Source organism: Phasianus colchicus, chromosome 9 (assembly GCF_987193195.1).
Source record: "Phasianus colchicus chromosome 9, bPhaCol1.hap1.1, whole genome shotgun sequence".
NCBI classification, from domain to species: Eukaryota; Metazoa; Chordata; class Aves; order Galliformes; family Phasianidae; genus Phasianus; species Phasianus colchicus.
In genome coordinates this window covers 21,885,450-21,907,051 of record NC_143444.1, presented here as the reverse complement: position 1 = coordinate 21,907,051, position 21,602 = coordinate 21,885,450, and the positions used below count along the sequence as shown (strand labels likewise).

The 21,602-nt window shown below is 41.7% G+C and overlaps 1 protein-coding gene across 2 annotated transcripts in view; it reads left to right on the top strand.

Annotated features, from left to right (window-relative positions):
• The first annotated feature begins 18,037 nt into the window (after positions 1–18,037).
• Positions 18,038–21,602, top strand: part of ST6GALNAC5 (ST6 N-acetylgalactosaminide alpha-2,6-sialyltransferase 5) — a 64,815-nt gene continuing 61,250 nt past the window's right edge. The window contains exons 1-2 of one of the 2 annotated variants that reach the window (XM_031600703.2): positions 18,038–18,279; positions 18,826–19,059. In XM_031600703.2, the coding sequence (XP_031456563.1) occupies positions 18,214–18,279; positions 18,826–19,059 (300 nt within the window). In that variant the 5' untranslated portion in view covers positions 18,038–18,213. Of the gene's footprint in view, positions 18,280–18,373; positions 18,613–18,825; positions 19,060–21,602 lie in introns of those variants that run through there. The other variant, XM_090146508.1, reaches the window with a different exon arrangement.

The following is a 21,602-nucleotide window of genomic DNA, read 5'->3' as shown; positions in this document are numbered from 1 at the left end:
ACAAAAATTACTCTGTGTTTATGACCTCTATTACGCCACATTTTTCATATTATCATTTTTCTATATTGATAATTCCATGCATAAAAATAAAAAGAGACTACTATCTGTATTGTATACTCTTGGTGTAACAGGAAATAAATGAGCTACTGTGTTTTTTGGTTTTTTTTTTTTTTTTTTTTTTTTTTTTTTGCATTGACATGACAATTAAACTAGCTAATTGAGCTACTTACTTTAAGATGACAATAATTTCATGTACAGTGACCTGGGGACGTATTTTGCACTGGAAAGGTAAAGTGATACAGAGCCATTTTCCATGGAGTCTTTCAGATGCTTAGACTGCTGGATGGGAATGATGGGGTGTGGAAGTAGCATCAGCTTGTTATTGTGGATCTAGATCTGCTGAAGACTTACACCAGGCTTGACTCTGAGCACAACAGCCATCCTTTAGATGTAAACATATCTGCTAAATTACTGGAAGTCAGGTGTGTGTATTTGTCCTTGCAGAGTGAGGGCTTTGAACCACAGGTGACAGTTTGCAAGTGGTTTTGTCACTGCATTGTTTTACAGGAGTTTATGAAATACCTTCAAGTATAAAAATGAATTAATTTGCAGCATCTGTTAATTGCAGAGAAATTTGTTCTTTACTCAGAGCTATTAGACCTGAAAAGCATCTTAAAACAACTGAGTAAATGCCATAAAAAGAATCAAAAAATATTGTGTCTGCATGTCGTTCTCTGTCATTTTTAAGTATCTTATAACTGCTGATACATAAATCCCTAGAAGTAGGTGTCTAATAGGTCTAATAGATCTGCAGAGAGGTCCCAAACCAGAATGGCACAAATAGCATACAGTAATTAGGTGGGGGAGGGGGAATGATTCTGATGTTCTGCCAAAGCTCATTAAAACAGGTCATGCACTCCAGTGCACAGAATATCACTGATGACTGGTTGCAGAGGAGCATACTACCAGCTTGATAGGGAGGAGAACATAAAATTATTTCTCTGAGAACCAAGGAAATATCACAGAAGAAGAGGGAAGTAGAAAGGGAAGTGAATCCTCTTTTCAGGAGCTGAGATATTGCTGCTCCTGACCATATGTTGGTAAAGCACGATGCCATTGTGCTTTACTATTTATTAGAGAGGCAAATGTTTACTGCTCAGAGATGCCAAGGCCAGAGTCAGTGTCTGTGCTGTCTAACCTGACTGGCATTTATTTGGCAAGGCGCACAAATTTCTTGGCAGATCTGGTGGCTCCACTTGCTAATCATGCACTGTACCTTCCCGTGCATTTATGTTTGACAGTATAAGAAGATGCGTGCAGTGCCTGGAGCTGCTGTTTCTTATTAAAGCTGCTACAGTTTCAGAAGCATTTGACTTTGGGATAACTTTCATGGATCCTTACTCATCCTTGATTTTTAATGGCCAGGTTTTGACCCTAGAGGATACTCTAAATATGTAGGTAACACACACTGCCTGCCACATCACAACTTGTTCCAGCAATGCCAAACAAAGCACAGATTGCTAGCTGGCAGCCTTAGTTTTGCTGCATTTACTTTGGCCAGACAAATGGCCATCCTGTTTGTGATAGCAGAGGAGAGAGGAAAATATTGTTGAATGCATCAGCTTGCCTGTGAAACTCATTTTGCAAATATTCTGTAGTTCATAGAAAGGTAAAAAACAGTGAAGCAGAGGTGTGTACAACAAAATAGCCTCAGGTGGGTTGGATATCTGCTAAAGAAAAAACCAGAAAGTAAGTCTGTGTAAAATACTACGTGATGGTGTTGAGAGCAGATGTAGAATTTAAAGGAAGGATTAGAGTAAACAATTTAGTAACCGTTCAACAAAATGAGTTTAACAAGGCTTTCTGCTAAAAAGGCAAGAGTATTTCCCTTCGATTGAGTCCCATGTAAGACAGAACTTGAAGATTCCTTCAGCTATGCCATGCCTGGGCAGGTTGCCAAATTTCAGCACCTCTTCTGCATGTCTTTTGGGAGAACATAGATCTTTAAAGGTCTAGCATTATCTGTTAGACACCTCTTGGGCTTATCAGATTTGTCTTGGCCTTTATGAGGTTATTATTCTGAAGATCCTGTACCAAATAAAATGTAATTCCTGTTTATATAAGGCAGGTGAGATGATTTGTCTCCACTCACATAGTAAGTGTTTGGTTGAGCTGAAAGGAAATCTCTTGAGTCCTTGTTTGGTTGTTCCCATAGTAAATGATATTCCCCAATAAATGAGCTTTGGGACTCTCTGTTTGAACACTGTTCGCAGGTCTGATTTCAGCTGTAATCCTACAAATCTAGTGGAACAATGAAACTGATACCTTTTCTCAATGGGAATGAGAGAATCTCAACTGAACACCTGCCAGCCACTCCTAATCCAAATTGCGAACAAATAACCACAGACTGACATAGCATAAGACTATGGGCTGTGAGACAAGGTATTGACAGAAATGCTAATGATATACAAGCCTCCTCTATTCTGAGGACAGCAAAGAGCATAATCCTCTTGCACTTAGCTTGGGTAGCAGCTCTGGGGCTGATGGCCTTAAGTTGATTGACAGTTGTTGATTCTCTGCAGTAGAGATTTTCCTGTAGTCAGTAATTTTGAACTGTAGGTTGGACACCAAGAAGACCATGGTTACCATGGTTATCATGGCTGCTTGGAAATGAGTGTTTTCCATGGCTTTTCTTCTACTACTGCTTTGTCTGCTGTCCATCCATTCCAAAAGTTGGACAGACCTTCCAAATGAATAGAAAAATTTTCACGATGAAGGCCAGGGACTGGCAGAGGAAGGTCCTGAGAAAGGTGAATTTACAAGCTGTGTGGCATGTATACCTGGTCAAACAGAGCAGCTAGCTGTGTTATTGGCAGCTCTAGATTAAAAGATAATATTTTTATGATACGCAGCATCAGGGAGAACTAGTTGCACAATGTAAGATATGACATTAATTCACACCTATAATGTCTGAAACCCTCAATTTTTTTTTTAATGCCAAACACACAAATATTAGTAAAGCCTGGGAATATGTACAAGCCTCTACAATGTTTCCTCTAATTCCATTCTTCCTCCTTCACAGAGAATTTCTCTTTGTAAATGGATGAACAGGTGTTAAGATGGATCAATAAAAAGGTTACAGAACATTAGTTGCTGGTTTGAAGTGTTATCTTTAGGGAAAGTAAATTAAAATATAAAGAAAGCAAGCAGTAAGTCTGCTCCTAAGGCAACAACTAAGATTCACTTGGGGAAGTTCTGACATTGAGTGACCCAGCATTTTATTGATGCTGGGGGAGGCAGAAAGAAAGGAACGCAGCCAAAAACTGGCCCATAGTCACAAGTGAACGTTCTTCAAGCCAGAGAGATATTCAGAGTGGATCCTCTTTTCTTAATAGTTTCTTCTGAAGGAATTGGTTTAGAAACATTATACCACACCATCACCAGAGAATTAGCAGAACCTACAGGTAACCAGCTGAACAAGTGCTACAGCTGCCTTATGCTGAAGGAGCTATTGAGAAAGGCTTAGAAATATTAAGTGCTTCTCTGAAAGTGTGCCCTAATGTGTCTGGAGGCCTGAGGCACTTTTTTTTTCTTTTTTTTCTTTTTTTTTTTCTGTCTGATAAACTTTTGCCCACCTGTAGATTTGAGAGTTGCTTACCTGAGCAACCTACTAGGATGCCAGGCTTCACCTTTGTCCCACCTGGGATTGCAGCCTTGAAATCTACATGACAGTGTGAATCAAGTCTGCATAGAGGCAAGGAAATAAATCTTTTTGTCTGCTGAAGTCAGGTGTAATTTTACCATCAAATTCAGTGAGATTGGAAAAAAGATCTGAGCCAGAGTATATAATGCTGACTGCTTTTTATCACAGGGCCATCTTCAGCTTTGTTGTGTGACCTATTCAGGATTGAGGTGCCAATGTTAAAGGCACCAGTTACTGTGGAGAATATACTGTGGGTATATTGTAAGCCCTGCATTCCCTTAGCTTTTGGTACTATGCAATGATTTCTGTTCCAGTTGAGGAATTTGACATTTCATTTTAATAAATGGTGTTTGTGAGACAGAGGGCATTAGTATAAGAGCAGATGTGAGCTTTAGCAATCCTCACATTTGATGAAGACCTTATCTACCTACAGAAGTCAGCTTGGTTACAGGAAGGCTTTGTGACATGTTTATTTCTGAACAATAACACAAGCCAAACGGATACATCAGTAAAAACCAAAAGAAAGAAAATGTATCAACAGGAGTCTGAATGGAAACCAAATACTGATGAGAATGAAACCTTATCTCAGGATGCAGGAGTTGGCATTATCTGTTGCCAACAGCTTTCACAAACCAAAGAAGAAAGGGAAATGTTTTATAAAAGTTACAAAAAATTTGAGAGTCCCACTTACATAACTATTCACCTACATGTATCTGTCACTGAAAAACCAAACAGCAGGAATAAAAACCAATAAATGCTTATCATTCAGGCATGGCCAAGTGTTAGGCATAGGGCCCCAGTGAAATAACACACTCTGTCTTATGTAAATAGATATTAATCACCTGGAGCTACACTACCAAAGCAAACCAACTGAACAACAAAATAAAGAAGCTCTAAGGCCTTCCACTGCCTGCAGCAATATGCAGTTGACAGACAAATACTCTACTCATTTCCACTCAGAATTAAAGCCCATCTTCAATGCCATCAATATCATCAGTGTCATTACTGCAACTGCTGTGTGAGTTTGATGCAATAACTGTTAATTAGACCATTTTCAACAACAGCCAGAGCTCTTCAGTTCCTAATGGAGTTTATCTTCTTGTATTTTGATTTTGTTCAGAGTGGCCTTTCTGAATTCTAAGTTCCTGTAAGGTAATTGAAAGTACAGCGCAGGTTATAGAATACCCTTCATACTTTATCAGCTCATCTGCTTCAGATTATGCATCAGCAGCATAAACAGCCAACTCAGTAATGAAGAACACTGACATAAAAAAATAGCACTCTACAATCACACACACTAAATCTTTTTTGCACCCCTCTCTCATGGTCACCAAGGTGAGCAAAATTGGGAATCACAGCAAGAGAGAGCAAACCAGTTACAACATTTCACTTTCAGAGCCAAGAACTATTCATCCTTAGAACATATTAGCTATCTGTCTTACAACAACATGGTTGGGTGTCTTGTGTGACTCTGATGAGTCAAAACGAATCTAATATTTTATTTTCTCAGCCTATATCTATATTCAGCATGTTAGCTAACTTGTTGGTTTAAGTCTTTCTATTGGTATGTGAAAAAGCAGGAAGTTAATTTGCATTGTTGGAATGCAGGTTGCTGCATCATCCCTGTGTGCAGGGAAAATGTATATCTGTCTGTACAGACATTGCTTTGGCTCTGCTTCCTCTACTTATCAAGTAGAGATAGGACAAGGAATACACTTCTGTCTTTTCTTATCTAGCTCTGTCTCATCTGCTCCTTTGTGGTTTCACAGTCCCCATCACAAACAGTGCTGAGCTGCTTTACTTCAGCAAAATGAAAAGGAAAAACTCCAGGTATCTTCTTAAAACCCAGCTCCTACAGTTTTTTGGGGAAGTAGTCACAGAAAGGTCTCAAAGATCTCTTGATATCACCACCAAGGTTCAGCTCCCTTGCCTAATGTGCAGATGACACTGGTTGTCCACTAATTCATGAAAATATAAACGGATGTTTGCCTATAATTTTGGAAGGGTACAATAATTTTTAATGACAGCTGTTGTAGTCCTTGCTGCTAGTGTGGGTGAAAAAAATTACCCAAAATTGTAGATCTAAGCTATCAACCAAGAACATTTTAATTTGTATGTGCTCTCTTTATCTTGCGGACACACACACAAATTCATATATAAGAATACATATATGTATATCTCTATCAGTATTCTTTACTTTTTTCTTTACTGTGATGTGACTGAGGACAGGAACAGGTTGCCGAGAAAGGTTGTGGAGTCTTTCTCCTTGAAGATCTTCAAATCTGAGCATGGTCCTGGGCAATCTGCTCTAGGTGGTCCTGCCTGAGGAGGCGTTGGACCAGACAGACTCAGAGGTCTTTTCCAACATCAACCATTTTGTGATTCTGGGATCCTGAATGTGGTAGAATACTCCATAAAACTGCTCTGCTTCCCGCCTCTGGATAGGACTGAAAACATGCTGTAGTCAAATTCTTGTTCAGAAAGTAGCGAGTTCTGTAAATTTTGGTTTTACCCTGTTATTACAGAAAGAAAGTTAGATAGAATGTAACTTTTTTGAAACTGCAAAATGCTTTGCTTCATATTTGGCTCTAGTTTCTGCTTTTCACATTTATTGTAATCAGTAAACCAAAGCATGACTAGATCACATGCATCTGATCCAGCAGATTCTGTACAAGCAAAACCCCCATTGATGGATGCTGACTTAAGGGGAAGCTTCTTGCTACTGAAGATGAGTTAGGGTTCCTACAAGTGTGAAATCTTAATGTTCAAATGTGCTGAGAGGCTTAAGAATATCCATGAGGAGACTACTGATAATCAGTGTTGCTGAATTGTTAGAGAAGTAACTCAAAAGTGTCGTGGTGCAGTTTCCTTATCACTGAAGTTATCCCTCAAATGGAAGAGAATTACAGGGGCTTTCATCATCTTTTTATAACATCATTATGGCCTCATCCCTTTATAACCATTGATACTCTTGCCTCCTTGGAGTGAAACAAAAATGAACTGAGTATGTAGGATACTTGTATCACACACTTGCAGTCCTGAAATCTTTGATTTTGAGGTTTAATTCAAGTTTTGCTTGAGTGATTTGTAAGGAAGACTGTGGGAAGAGGACTTGAGGATTTAGCCCCATCCCTCTCTTTGGTTTGCAGTCCCAGGTATTTAAAACTCCATTACTGTTTTAGTAAAGCTGTGCAAGAATTTTCTGAAAAGTCTGTCTCCCTTGATTCTTAATGTCTACAGGATATTCCTTATGATAAATATTAATAATTTGCAAGGCCATGGATGAATGCATTTTTATAATTATCAAGAAACCGACATACTGGTTTAGTGTTTAAAATTAATTATTGAAGGGAAACTAGCATTACATAAGGGAATTACATTAACTCATCAGAGTGAGTTCATTTCGCCTTTCAATTTACCTTTGTTAAACTTTATTTACTAATTTTGTACTGAACTTCTAAGCGCTCAGTGAAATCTCAATTTCTGTAACTATTTGACGTTGTCCCTAAACGTTTGAAATGTGTATTTAGTTTGCATCACCATATATTTAAAACTGCTATCGTTCCATAAATACAAATAACAAGAGATTAAAAGTAATGAATTTGGAAGAATTTTCTTCAGCAACATCTTTTGTGATGCGAGAATGGAGAATCAGTTTTTAGCTACTTTAGATTTCTTTTCCCTCTATAGATTTCCCTCTGTCTACCATGTTACTGAAAGACAAGGCTTGCTAAAAAATAGTGGCTGTAGGACACTATTGATTTTAGGAGCAATTAAATGTCCCATCATCTTTTGTGACTCCCCTATGCTACAGTGCTCTACCTAAGGAATGTATTTCCTTGGCCATGCAGTCTTATCTCCAGTCTTCTTCATAGTGGAAATGATGGTCTGATTACACTTGATCACAGAAGCCTGTGATAAATTGGAACCAACTATTTACTTAGTTTCATCAGGTACCTCACAACATTTCACCTGTACTTTGCTGATTTCTCTGTTGCCATAGGGACTAATTCCAGTTTCCCAAATCTGTAGCAGGGAGGCTGGTATAGAGATTGCAGGTTTCAGCTGTATGTAAGCTGACAGTGGGAGGAACTTTGCCAACACCTGTCTGCAAGAAGATCCAAGCTTGTCTGGTGCTGGAGACAACAGCAACAAAAACCAGGGTTGGGAAAGACTTAAAGGGTTGGTGCATACTGGGGAGCAGCAATATGGGAGGATATTCCCTCCATGTTATGCATGTGAACATAATGTACCAGAAATCTCTAAAATATTACAGAAGAATGTTCTGATGCTTCCTGTGTTTCAGGTAGGGAAAGATGAAAGCCAAGAAGTGGCAGAGGAGCTTGTGTCTCAGATGCTTATGTGATGGTTGGTTTGCCTGAATGTATGTTCATTCATATCTTATTTGCCCTCTGGAGACTTAATCATTCTAATACTGCTGACGTCTTTCTGTTTAACTTTGTCAAGATACCAAGGAAAAATAATTTTGAAATTGTACACCTCTTGAGATTTCATAAGGATCTTCCTTTTTTTCTTCATGGTGATGTGCGTGATCACAAAGGGAAGAGATGATTCTTCCTCGTATCTCTCCAGTGACCATAGGGAGAACAGTCACTAATACTTCTCAAGAATTCTTTCATCAGAAAATCTGTTTTAGAGTCTCCAAAGGATTGCTATTGTATAACAAAATTGGGCAACGTTTTCAGGGCAGTTCTGCAAATACAACCTCCCAGCTCTAATGCATTCTGTTTTGGAGTATCCACCCAGTCTCCCTAGTCTTTTGAAGACCGGTTTCCTTCTACTAGCAAAAATAGCCCTGAAAGTGGGCACCCTTGACTAGTCCCCCTCAAAAGTCAAAATTGTATTGTGACATTAGCATGTATCCTTGTATGAGTGTAGCTGATGCAATACATTTAGAGCAAATTTTTAGATTTCCATCATAGTAAAGAGAAACTGCCATTCAATCCAGTGAAAATGCTTTCTCAGCGTCAAAAGATGCTATTACCATAGGACTGGCATCATTTTTCATCTTAAAGAGGATATTAAATAAGCACAGCAAATTCATGCAGGTAAGCCTACTGTACTAAACATAAAATAAAACCACACATTGTTCAGGATGAATTATTTTAATGCTTATACTTCGAGTCAATTGGCCAATGACTTTGCCAATTTGTTAATACCTACATTTAGGAATAAAATGGATCTACATAACCTATATTGCTATATGTTTTTGACTGGTTCAATGCTGCCAAAATCAGTGCACTGCCATCTACAATGTATCTGCTGGTCAGCACCTGGTTCACATAATCTAGTGCTACAGAGACATCCCACCAGCTAACATCAGCTTGCAAAAAGGATGTTCCCTTTTTGAAATGTGAGGGCTAACCTTACCTAATGATCACAAGATTTATGAGCAATTCAGTAGCAACAGACCAGAAAAGGGAAAGGTTAGCCCACACGTGCACAAAGGCTAAGCAGCTTTGGGTGAGATGAAAGGTAAGACAAAGATTCAGCTTGGATCTAGAACTGTTTTTTTTTCAGGACTATACAGCGTGCTGAAAAGTAACACACTTATATGCGTTTGGATTCAGGAATATACTTTAATCACCAAAGTCTGAATACACCATTTCTGCCTTCATGGATCTTGAGCTTCACGCAAGGTGAAGCAGAGCTGTTGTTTTAAATCACCTCTCCGTTAAGATTTGGAAATGATGCTTCCATTTGGTATGGTCAGAGAGCTGACATTGCATACCCTGCATGCCATCTTCCACTTGCTTTGCTAAATCCTAATTGCCTGGCTTGAAATTTCAGCAGTGCGTGGCAGCCTTCAGGTCCCACAGATTTCTGTTTGTGTGAGTGAAACAGCAGCTCAGACTTCTATTAATATCTCTTTTGACTCCTTGACCCTCTGTAATGAGGCATAGGGTCTTGTTTATTCCCAGTATGCCCCTTAAGAACCCCTTATATGGTTTTTCATCCTGCTCTGTAACTACCTGTATTGCTTATACTCCTTCCACCCTACTCTAATCCTTTCTGTCTCACTTCAGATCCAGAAAACTGCCAACAGTGCACTCTTTCTTTTGCATGTTAGTTAATAATACCCTGACTGTGAAACTCAAACGTATAGTACTGTTTTTAATTAATCAAAAAGACATGCTGTAATAATACAGCTACAGATAAGTAGATGTGCAACCAATCACTCACTGCTCTGCTGAAAAGCAACTTGCAGAGCAGAACCATGCTTAGCCAGTTACATCATGGAGCTCTGCATGGGTTGAGGATATGGCAAGAAAGATTGTGAGCAAGGGAGGAGCCAGTCCAGCTGCTGCATGAGTGAGCAAGGGTCAGTTGGAGGAGGGGGGGAAAGCACAGGTGATTGTAGTTGAGGGTGGAGAATGTGGGAAAGCTTTTTGTGTCAGGTGCTGGTTGCAGGTGTAATGAATTGGGACAATCAGTGTTGGAGGAACAGGGTAATAATTATAAGATGGCAGCTGGAGTCAGCAGCATTTTTTACTTTCACTATGCAAGTATCTTCTGTAAATAGTGATGACTGCACATGGTTTCTGGGAGGGTAGTTTTTGTGTAGATAGTGCTTGAAAATTAATAGTGCTTAGGATAACGTTTTTGAGGATCCTAAAGAAATTGCCAAAGTTAGTAGTTTCTTTGATCAAAATGATTGAGTCAGCTACACAAGTAAGACTTACAGATAACTCTTCCTATCCTGTGGATGGTGTTAGAAAGTCTAACACCATCCACACTTGTTCATTAGTAGCATATTAAATTATGAACAAAAAAATACCTCCCAAATTAGTGACTGGACAAGCACTGAACAACTATTACGTTTCATCAATACATCATGCCTATTGTTTTCACTTTTCTGGTAAGATTTTGTTCCTCTGTGTGCAGGTTTTTGAACCACAACCCCTAGTGGTTCAGCCTAGCAGGCTGCCAGTCAGTTAGAGCTGATGCACAGATGGACCCAAGCTCCTCTGCACCAGCTCCAAGCCAGGCAGATGCGAGCCAGTTTATCCCAGAAGGCTTTAGTCACAGTAATGCAGTGCTGTGCCTGAGTTACTGTGCCAATATAGAGCTGCTCTCAGATTCCAAGCTCCACGCTTTTCCAGACTGATATTACTTAGAAGCAGAGCAGCTCTCATTTATCAATGGACAGAAGCAGAACCTGCCAAAATGGAGTAGCCATGTTGGAGAGTGATTCGGGACTTTGACAGAGATGAAGCTGTAGGAGACTGAGCAGAGGAAACTCAGACAACGAGCAAGAACAGCTTGTGTCACGTTACCACCTGTTCCTTTGACATCTGAATTTATGGGCTAAACCATAAATGGCCTAAGGCCTCATTTATTTGAACTCAGGACAGAAACAACACCTGCCCTGCAGAGCTCAGCTTCACACTTCAAGTACTGATTACAGGGAAAATTGAACAAGCCTTAGAGAATTTGGGGGCTTTTGGTAAAGACTAAAATTAGATGCTTACCATAAAAACAAAAGCTGTTCTAGAGAAATAAAAAGAAGGCATCATAATAATCACTTCTAAACTGAAATAAATCCTAAACTAAAAGGAAAAACAAAGCAATTAGATAAATGGGATGTTAATTAGAATGCTTTTGTCCCTGAAGAAATTTGAAAAACAAAAGGCCAAACGCAATTCCCACCAAGGAATTAATCAGAAGGCAGTAAAAGTACTGTGGCAAAACTCAAGCCAGTATGTTCCTGGCACTGTAGTTTATTGGAGAGACTACGTATGTGACTGTCGTATTGAATAAAATATTTACTGTGATTAGAAAAATACATGAGTTTGTAAAGTTCTGTTACTTGAATGAAAAGCATGAGGCAGGTGGTGATGCTAAAGGCTAGGGAACGAGGTAACAAATATTAATAGCCATTCAAAGGAAGAAAGGTACAGCTGCTGCAAGAAGTGTTGGATCCAGCTCTACAGCTGAGCTGGACTTGGTCCTCTGCCCTGAAGCGTAAGAGAGAAAAATGAGCGTATGCAGCCATGGATTGCTCCAAGCCACAATTTGAGCATGCCTGTAGACACCCAAGGTATCTATCCTCTATGAAATAGAGAGAAGCCTTGTTTTCTGTATTTGTGACGAATATCAATAATGTGACAGAAACGTTTAAACAAGGACACAGCACGTCACAAAGGAAGACAATCATTTGTTCTGGCAGCTGGTTTGAAACATTCAGTTAGATACCTATGGCAGTGAATAAATTCTCCCACTGTTTCAGACTACTTCCTGCAACGCTTATTCATCTTGGCTGGAAAAGTTATCTAGGATGGTTTGGCCTTGACATAGGAGATAATTTCATAGCCATTATGTGCTCTCTTGTAGGTCCACATTCTGTGTTCAACTGCAATTAATTACAAAGTTACATAAACGAGGACACTGTGTCCATTCCTTCAAATGACTGCACCTTGGACTCATGCTCTCTACTATCTCCTGGTAGAAATATCACCACTGGTATCTGCAGGCAGCTAGAACCAACACTATTTTGAACAGGCATCTCATTTGAATGCAGAGAACCTCTTTCAGTTCTTGTCATCTTCCCTGGGAAACAGGAGTGTTCAGGATCCCTTCGCACTAAGTTCAACTTTCCAAGACTTTTGTCCTTTAGGTAACTTGAGTATTCTGGGTAACAAAAGAAATTCTTACATAACACAGAAAGTCACTACATAATTTCAACCTAAGAACTCTGAATTAAATGTACTGTCTATTTTGTCTTGCAAAGCTGAGGAAGGAAACAAAATTTTTACAGAGCACAGGCACATAGGAAATACTTTTTTTTAAATAGAAGCACATGGGACCCAAGCATGAAATTGCAGAGCTGTGACAGGAGTCAGGGGAAGCTATTCTCACACTGTTATGTTCACTGATTTATTAATCTGAATTTATATGTGTGCTTATATTGTTATATACTATGTGAAATAGTGAGGAAGGTTTCTGTAAATCTGTAGATGAAAACAATAGCTATTACCAAACTTGGGTATTTATATCTTGACTAGTGAGGGGCTTTACTTGACACTGTGACTGTGCCTTTTCACTTTGATGGTAATGGATCCCTTTGTTGCCATAGTTGTTCAGCCTGTCATCGTAAGTGATGTTTGTGTTTGTGTTAGTAATAGCAGGAGAGTTTTATATCGACTCTCTAATAATACATAAAGAACTGCAAAGCAATCCATAATGAGCTCTTATCCTTCTTTGCTTCCTTTTTTTTGCTGTAATGCTTCATGTCTGATATTTGCTTGGTAATTTTTTTTTTAAGTTTAGAAATTCTGCTTCTTTTAACACTTTGACTTCCTATCAGCAACACAAACACACAGAAAGCTCAGTCATTCAGGATCCTATTGAGATCACCTATATTACAGCAAAGGTACCCCAGAATATATCCAGTGTACCCAGTTTCTCATTCAGTTATGGTAATGATGTCTTCAGTTGCTTAAGTCCATATGTTAAAACTGTTCTGTATGCATAGAGGTTACGTATGTTTTCCTTCTTTTGTTCTACACTGAACAATAACACAAAAGGCCATGCAAAACACTCACTAGTTGGGCCTTTTGGCTTCTATGTTACATATTGGGTAGCCTCTATCTGTGAACACTAGTGCTAATTTCTTCCAAGGCTTTTCTACTTGAAATTTTGAACTATTATAAACACATGTAAGCAACTGGTGTGTAGTATATTCTAGGATGTGCCTTGTTTAACTTTCCCCCCAAAAATGTGATTAGATCAATGCAGCATTTCATGTGTTCTTAAAGTAGATGGATCCTCTTGGTTGAGCTAGACAGATTGTTTCTGAAGTATTCAGTATCTTTATTTATGTTTCCAAGATGGAGGATAAAAGTAAGAAATAGAAAAGAAAAAAAAACAGCAGATTCAGCAGGTCTTATCTTGCTATTTTCCCCTTTCTGTTTTCATTTGCACTTCTATTTCTATGCAATATTTCATTTTTTTTATCCATCTATCACAGTTTGCTTCTGTCAGAAGTTCAAAGGCAGTTTGCTTTCATAAAGGAGGGACAGTATTGACTGAGCTGTATTATTGTTTCTACCTTTTTTTGACCAATCCTCAATGCATATTTCTAGTTTTGGAAAGCATTTCATGAATCACTGGGCAGTTTGAAAAATCTATACTGTAAGCTCATTACTTTGCTGGCTGCTGAATATTTTCCATTGGTTGTGTTTGCGATGCAAAAATGCAGCCCTTCCTCTCAGGAAAAAGAAGTTAAAATTTCATATATACATAAATAATAAAACAACATCTGGAGGTGATATCCATGTGATTTATTTCATTTCCTATGTACCTTTGACTGCCCCTTTGTCCATTAATCCACACAAACTTTCATCATCTTGCAACCTCCTTAGCACCTTCAGGCTCATTTTTCTAGCTAGTCAGTCAAACAGTGCTCACTTCTCCCCCCTTGAAATGTGGCACTCAAAGCCATTTTCCCAAATGTCACTGGCTTGAGGCCCAGGAGAAGCAATATTCTGTTCTACGCTAGTGATCAGGGTTTAAGCTCATATCTCATGAGCCTGCAGAGCTGGAAGTGGGAGCTTTGTACTTGCTAGTGAGCTCCTTGCCCCAGCAAGCAGAGGGATAAAAGATGTATAGGAGTTAATTTCAGTGGGGCCAGGATTTTCCTCTTGAAGAGGCAGATCCAAGGCTTCACAGACAACAGAATACAGTGGAAATGACAAAGTGATACAACTTTTAATAGAGTCGCTTTTAGATTAATTTTATATTTTTAACAAATATTTTCTCGTGCTTAGCCATGTATAGAATCTTAGTAACTCAGATTCTTAATTTCAGAGGCACAAATTGGTCCCGATCCAATCAACCTCCCCCCTCCAATCTATTTTAAGCACTTCCAGTACCAATATCTTTCTGAAAAACATCTTCATACACATGATGGGAATATATTAAAGTGCTTTCAGCACTCCTGCCAAGTAATATGCTGGACTCACCTAGAGCTTACCTACTTATATCACACCAGATCCCTCTTTTTCTCAGTCTTTTGTGAAGGATGAGAGATAAACAAAAAAAAACATTTTCTTACTCCCTTTCAAGTTGGGCATAGAGCTAAATTATTTTGTCTTTTTTTTTCTTTCTTTCTTTTTTTTTCAGGAAAGCAGACACTGCCATTAATGAGTCACAAAGCAATCAAACATTTAAGACTGTCTGGGCTTTCATTCTGAGAAGGGCTGAAAAGTAGCTGCAGCTTCCAGTTTGGAGGCATGCTGTATACCCACCTACAGCCTTCAAGTAGGTGAAAAGGAGAGAGGGACAGCAGAGTCCAGAGCTGGAGACTGCTGGAGTCACATAGATGGCAGCCAGGGTGCTCAGGAGAAACGTCCTGGCACACAACATCAGGGTCATCAGCAGAAATTCTAGTCTTTGCTCTCGTCCTAACTTGTACTCAATATTTCGGCAACTAGTTGATGAGAAGCTATGGCATGAATGATGAGTATCAAGTATTCATTCCAGGCCACCCATAACATGGAAAACATGCTTAGAATTCTGCATGATATTAAGGTGTAGATTATGCTTTGTTGTCTTTTTATGAACTTCATGAGAAATCAGTCATTGTTTCTTTAAAAGGATGTTTTATGTCTCTACAAGGAAATCTACACAGGGAAATACATATACTCTATCTATACAGATGTTGTCCAATATCTAGATATATACTATATCTGCACAGGGAAATCTGTGGAGGACAAGCTAAACAACGTGTGATAAAGGGATAGATATTTCATTCATCCCAGCAGCTCAGGGAAAGTTACTGTTTGAGCAGTATTATTGAGCAATTGGTGAAAGAGCTCTCTTGCTCCAAATAAGCTGTCAATTTTGAGAAGTTTGTCTCTATCTGCATCACTACTTCTTACATGGATTTCTCACACTGCATGGATTTTTATTTGTCATTAGTATCTTAGGTTCTCCCGAAGCTGCCACAAGCAGATTTTCATTTCATGTGACTCTTCTGTCAGCACGCAGCTACCTGAAAGGTGACAATGAACAGGGTCAAATGGGGAGGGGACAGCCCAGTCCCTTCCATGCAGATGGGAAGTTCTCTTCAGTCAGGCTTTGTTGAAAAATCTACAAAATGACCCTGCCACTTTTTTTCCTCCTGGGCTAGGAAAAGCGGCTGTTGTGTTTTATTCTGTCCTTACCCCTGGCTCTTAGGTAGGAAGACAATTACATGCATGGTGACATAACCAGCGCTGTGAAGAGCGGTATCCTTGTGTAAAGAACACAGTCTTTGCCTGTGCTTTGTATCCCACTGAGTGTCAAACCATGGAGAAACGTGTCAGCCAAAAGTTACAAACAAAACTGTTGATGGATGAGAAAAAGCACCTGCAATGCCTTGGGTATACAGAACTACAGCAAAGTGTTGACCAGCCAGAAATCCAGCTCAGTATTGGCTGCACATTGAAAATAAATTGCTTGAAGTGGGAAGTCAGATGCACTTTAAGATACCTTCTTCATTGACTTGTTTCCAAGTTGATTAAATGCTTATGCGTACAGCCTGTGCTCTTCTACTCTTCTCAAATCTAACTGTTGACTATTCAGATGCTTACCTGCACGTGTATGTGCATTCAAATACTACTAAAAAGCAAGCGTCCCAATAGCTAAAACTATTAATTCATAGGAATTTAAAATTAAATGGCTGGGCTGTTTTCCAGATGATTTCTAAAGTTCCCATGCTTACACATAAATGCCTCCGTAGGATTTACATCACGCTACTGTATTTGTTTCAGTGTGCGTTTGGCTGCCAAGAATGCTGCCTGTGACCATCACAGCAATCTAATTAAATATTTGAGGAGCAGAAAGCTGGACATTATTCAAGTCCAGCTCAGCATTACATTAGAAAATTTAGTTTGCCTCCTTTATCAGAAGATTTTTGAATCAGTCTCTTCTACCCAAACCCACAAGTTTAATGACTTTGGTTGGCCGTATACTGGGTAACAGATGTCTAACATGGAGCCACGAGCCTAAATCATAAAAATGACGCTTCAGTTTGGCATGGCAAAATATATTAGAAGGGTCAGTCACTACCAACCTGCTTGCTGATAGTTGAGAAACAGCACTGCAAAATGCATGAGCTGCCTCTTGCAGTCTATAGCAGGAAGCCTTGGAGAGCCACAGATAATTTGCTTTCAATGATTCATCAGCTTGGCCCTTTGTTTCACTAATTTGAGTGTCAAGTGCAACCACATAATAACGAATTACCAAGACCTGATAAGATTCTTCTTATATTGCTTCGTTTGTCTTAACAACTGGTGCATTGAAACCAAACCCACCAACTGAATAAATAGCAAGGGTGCGCGCGATGAGGACATTCTTCCTTGAAATGATAAAGCGTGTTTACCATCTTATCCACTGATGTACCCATACATTCTGCTTTCTTTTCACTTTCTTAAAAGGCGGTAAATGCTGCGCTCTGTGCCAGTGCTCGAGATGGCATTTGTTTCACTGTTAGTCCCCCAATGAATTAGTGAAGATAAAAAATGGATTTCAATGACAATTTCAGCCTTGAGAAAGCTGCTATTGTGCCCATGGTTGAGTTAGCCTGCTGATCGTTTTCTCCTTAATGTAATCTTTAATGTTATATAGCTATAGGTTAGATGTGAAAGCATATATTAGACCTATTATTTCCACGAGTAATTTCAAGAGAAATCATCATGATTAGGAGATGGATTATTTTTTTAAATGCTACGCTTTCATTTTAATAACTTCATAAGACATCAACTTTAGAATGGCTTGTTTTGAAGGGGCACGTCCTAATACGTGGGACTGCCAGAGTAAGAGATCTGTGTAATTTGAGGTCCCTTCATAAAGTTTTTATGTCTGAACCATCAGCACGGAGAAGGAAACAATAAAAAAAAAAAAAAATACAAAAAAACTTTGGAAGGCTGCTTGTAAAAGAAGGGGGAGAAATGCCCACCTTCAGCCGCTGCAAAGATGGCACGGGGAGCAAAACAAAAAAAAGAGGAGAGCTTCTATCAAAAGGCTTTGATACCGCTTTGGGGAAGGGCTGCATGAAGGAGGGCGGCGTTAGCGCCGCACAAGGAGTTGAGGGCGTCGATTTTTTTTACGAACGCGAATTTCAAGCGCTGCCTGAACGCCGCCGGCTTCAGCCAGCACGGCGGGCGGGGGAGAGCCACGGATTCTCCGCCGGGGAAAACCCGGCGCGGCTCCACGTGAGGGTCGCGCCGCGAGGCTCCCCGCTGGCCGGCAGCCGGGGCCGCGTGCCCGCCGCGTCCCCGCCGGCGGCGGAGCAGCGCGCCCGAGGGGCGGCAGAAGTTAACTTCCACCTGCCCTAAAGCCGCCGCCGCGCCGCCGGGAGGAGGCGGAGGAGGAGGCGGAGGCAGGCGGGGCGGCCGAGGACCCGGCTCTGGCAGAGCTCCGAGGGTCCGGCCGGCTGTAATTCCCCCCTAATCCCCTGCACGGCGGCGCTTCCCCGGCCGAGCCATGGCCGCGGCTCCCCCGCCATGCCGAGCCTAGCGGGGAGCGGGCGGAGCGGCGCCCGGGAGGCGCACAAAATGAAGACCCTGATGGTGAGTGCGGCGCTGGCTCGGCTCGGCTCGGCCCGGCGGCGGGAGGAGAAGAGCGGCGCGGGGCTGCCCCGGGCTGGGCGCACGCGCACCCGCCTGCCCCGGCCGCGTCCTCGCGGCTCTCCGGGGTGCGGGAGGGCGAGCGCGAGCCGGGCGGCGGCGGCGGCGAACTTTCCGCATGCTTTCTTTTATTCGTGTTGCTCGGGGTTCGGGGATTTTGTGTGTGTGCGTCGTGAGACGCGGATGGGAAGACGAGCTGCGAAAAGGACGAGGCTGGAGGTTGGGGGTGGGAGGGAGGAGAGCGCGATCGTGCCCAGCACTCGTTGAAATGCACGGGTGAGGTGTCCGGACGGGGACGGGGCGGGAAGGAGAGGTGTGGGGGAGCCGGAGGAGCCGGGCTGGGGGTGGGCGGGGGGGCGGCGGTGCGTGGACGAGGGGGGTCCCGAACCTTCGGCACAGTTTTGCCGGGGCTCCCGCGGCGTGAAACTTGGGGAGCGGGGCCGGCCGCTGTCCCCGGGGCTCTCAGCCGCCTCTCTCTGCCCCCCGCAGCGCCACGGGCTGGCCGTCTGCTTGGCGCTCACCACCATGTGCACCAGCTTGTTGCTCATGTACGGCGGCATCGGAGGCGGCGGCGGGGGCCGCCCGGAGCCTCGGCGGCGGCAGCAGCAGCAGCAGCAGGTGGCGGCGGTGCCCAGCAGCCCGCCGGGACGCGGCCAGCACCGGCCGGCGCTCCCCGTCGGGGCCGGACTCCTGGAGGGCTACATCAGCGTCCTGGAGCATAAGGTGAGCCGCTGCCGCGGGGCCCGTTCTCTCCCTGTGGAGTCCGGCGCTGCCTCGGCCTCCCGGGGGGAACCCCGACCCCGTACCGCGGAGCTCACCTTCCTCCCGGCTGTGCCGTGCTCGGGGTGCTCTGCAGCCTCGCTGCTGGGTCTGCCTTCTGCAGCCTTCTGTTGCCGACTCTTAGCCCTGTGTCCATCCCAGTGGTTGGGCATCTGTGGGGTGTTGGTTTTCTCCTCCCTTGCCCAGCAGGAGATACTGTTTTGTTTCTGGTGCTGAACGCTGGGGTCTGCTACCTCTAGCATCAAGGAAGGGTTAAAGTAAGTTTACCTACTCAAAGGAAAGTCAATGGGTAGGTGTTCATTCTTAGCTCATTCAGTCTTGGGAAACTGAAGAGAACTGTATTTCCTGTACAAATGACCTTTTCATCCTTTTCCTGAGAAGCAGAAGTTGTCAGCCGTGGTTTCTGTTCTAGAAATTGGGGCACCTCTAATGGTGAACAAAATGATGTCCCTCCCCCTGATACAGGAATTACAAGGCTGGGTTGCCAGGCTGTGATACCCGTTCATTGAAGGTAGGCATAAGGAGCTTTGATATCTCAGAGGACAGCCCTAATGACAGCAGGGTGGCACATCCAGTGAAGAGATACTTGATATTCAGTAATTTTCTCAGAAGGCAGATTCCTCTGCCACTCACAGTGTTCAGTTTCTTGCTTTTCGAGCTCCGAAGATCCATCTCTACCAAACTCCCAGATAATGTTTAGTATGCAAGGTTTCAAGTAGTAAGGATGAGAAAAACGATCAAAGATTCCCAACTTTCTCGTGTTGTGACATCAAGACTATTATCTTTCTGAAAGATGTGTTGTCAAACAGGTTACTGGCCTCAGTTTAGAGGTACTGTGTGAGGATTAGTGACCTTGATATACATGGAATTTTATTGTTCCTTCTGGCTTCACTTTCTATGTTACCTGTAATGCTCCTAACACAGGAAGAATAGCTCCTGTCGGTCCCTTTGAGGTGTTTTTCGCTTTTTTACACAATTCTTTGAAAGTTCTCAAACGTGATGTTTGCTGGCTGTAGAAAAAATAACTGGCTATGGGGGCTTCCTAATGTGTGTACACCAATGGTGTGTTTCTCTGCAATTCTTTTGTCCTTCCTGAACATGAGCATCATGATGTGGTGTGGGTATGTAGGCACGTGATGTCTGCAAGCAGTAATCATTGAAAAGGTATCTGTGGGGCTTTTTAAGCCATCCATGTGCACAACCAATGGTTCTGTCTCTGAAACACTCCTCATTAAAATATATTTAAAATTAGTCTTCTATGTGTATTACCTTTCAAGGTAGTTTTAATGTTTTCCTGTGTCTTGGGACAAGCTGCTCCTCCGACTTTTCAGCATATTGTAGTACGGCCCTAAACACATAGATACTCCATTTCTAAATTTTATTTCATGTCGCTCGTGTCTCACACTCATAATCTGCTGAAGCTTTAATAACTTTTCCACATAAGTTCTCTGGTTCAAAAAAAAAAAAAAATAAAAAAAAAATCATGCAGTCCCTGATGTGTTCCTGGCATGCTTTCTCTTATTTTAATGCATGAGATCATGCAGAGAGCTGTGCCACTGTGGTACACAAAGCAGTGAGGACTCTGTATTACCATGGGGAGATAATAGAGAAGAGCAGAGCTCGGATTTGACTCTTAACTGTTTTGTACCTGTTTTGGTAATTTAAAAGACCCAGATATTTAACGTGGATTTAGAATTCCAGAATATCTCAGTTCTGGCAGAATGAAAAATGGAGAACTCAAAAATCACGGGCAGTAATAGCTTGGAAAAAGAAGGGAGCAGGATTAGTGATGATGAGAGAAGGGGGAAAAGAGAGGTCACAAAAGTGAAAAAGGGTGAACAGTGTTCAGAGAAGGTGTTCTTAGGGTGGGACAGCTGAGACTGCAGAGGAGACAGCTTGGATAACAATTAGCATGAAAGTCCAACACGGAGCGAGAGCAAATGGAGGAACTGGAGAGATTTAAGGAGCATTAGGAGAGCTGCAGGAGGAGAGTATGATAAACTTCAGTTGCTGTGGGGAGGATGTGATACTTTAGATAGCAGGTCTGGAAGGAGATAAAAAGCACTTGATGTATGGCAACATACAGGCTTGGCAAGGTAAGGAGAGGAGAATGACTTCAGCAATGGTATGTGTTATTTTGATGGCAAAGAGGTAACAGCATAAAATCACAAAGGATGGTAGATTTTTCATAGAACAGCTCTATTAGTTTCCCATATAGAATCTTCGTACTGTCTGTCAAAGAGCTGAATGACCATTGTACAAAGTTCACCCTCTCTGTGTGTCCATGTAGTCTTGACTGTTGGCAGTAGTAGAGTAAATGTTGAACTCAGATCTAGGAGCTGAAACACGTTCACAGTGTTAGAATGAATTTTGCTGGTTCCCATAGTGTGCTTTAATAGGACAACCTAGTTTAGTGTTTGTGGTGTTACATCCCTTTGGTTGTGTTTAATGAGAGTTAAGTATGCGCATTGAAGCTATATGCTAGG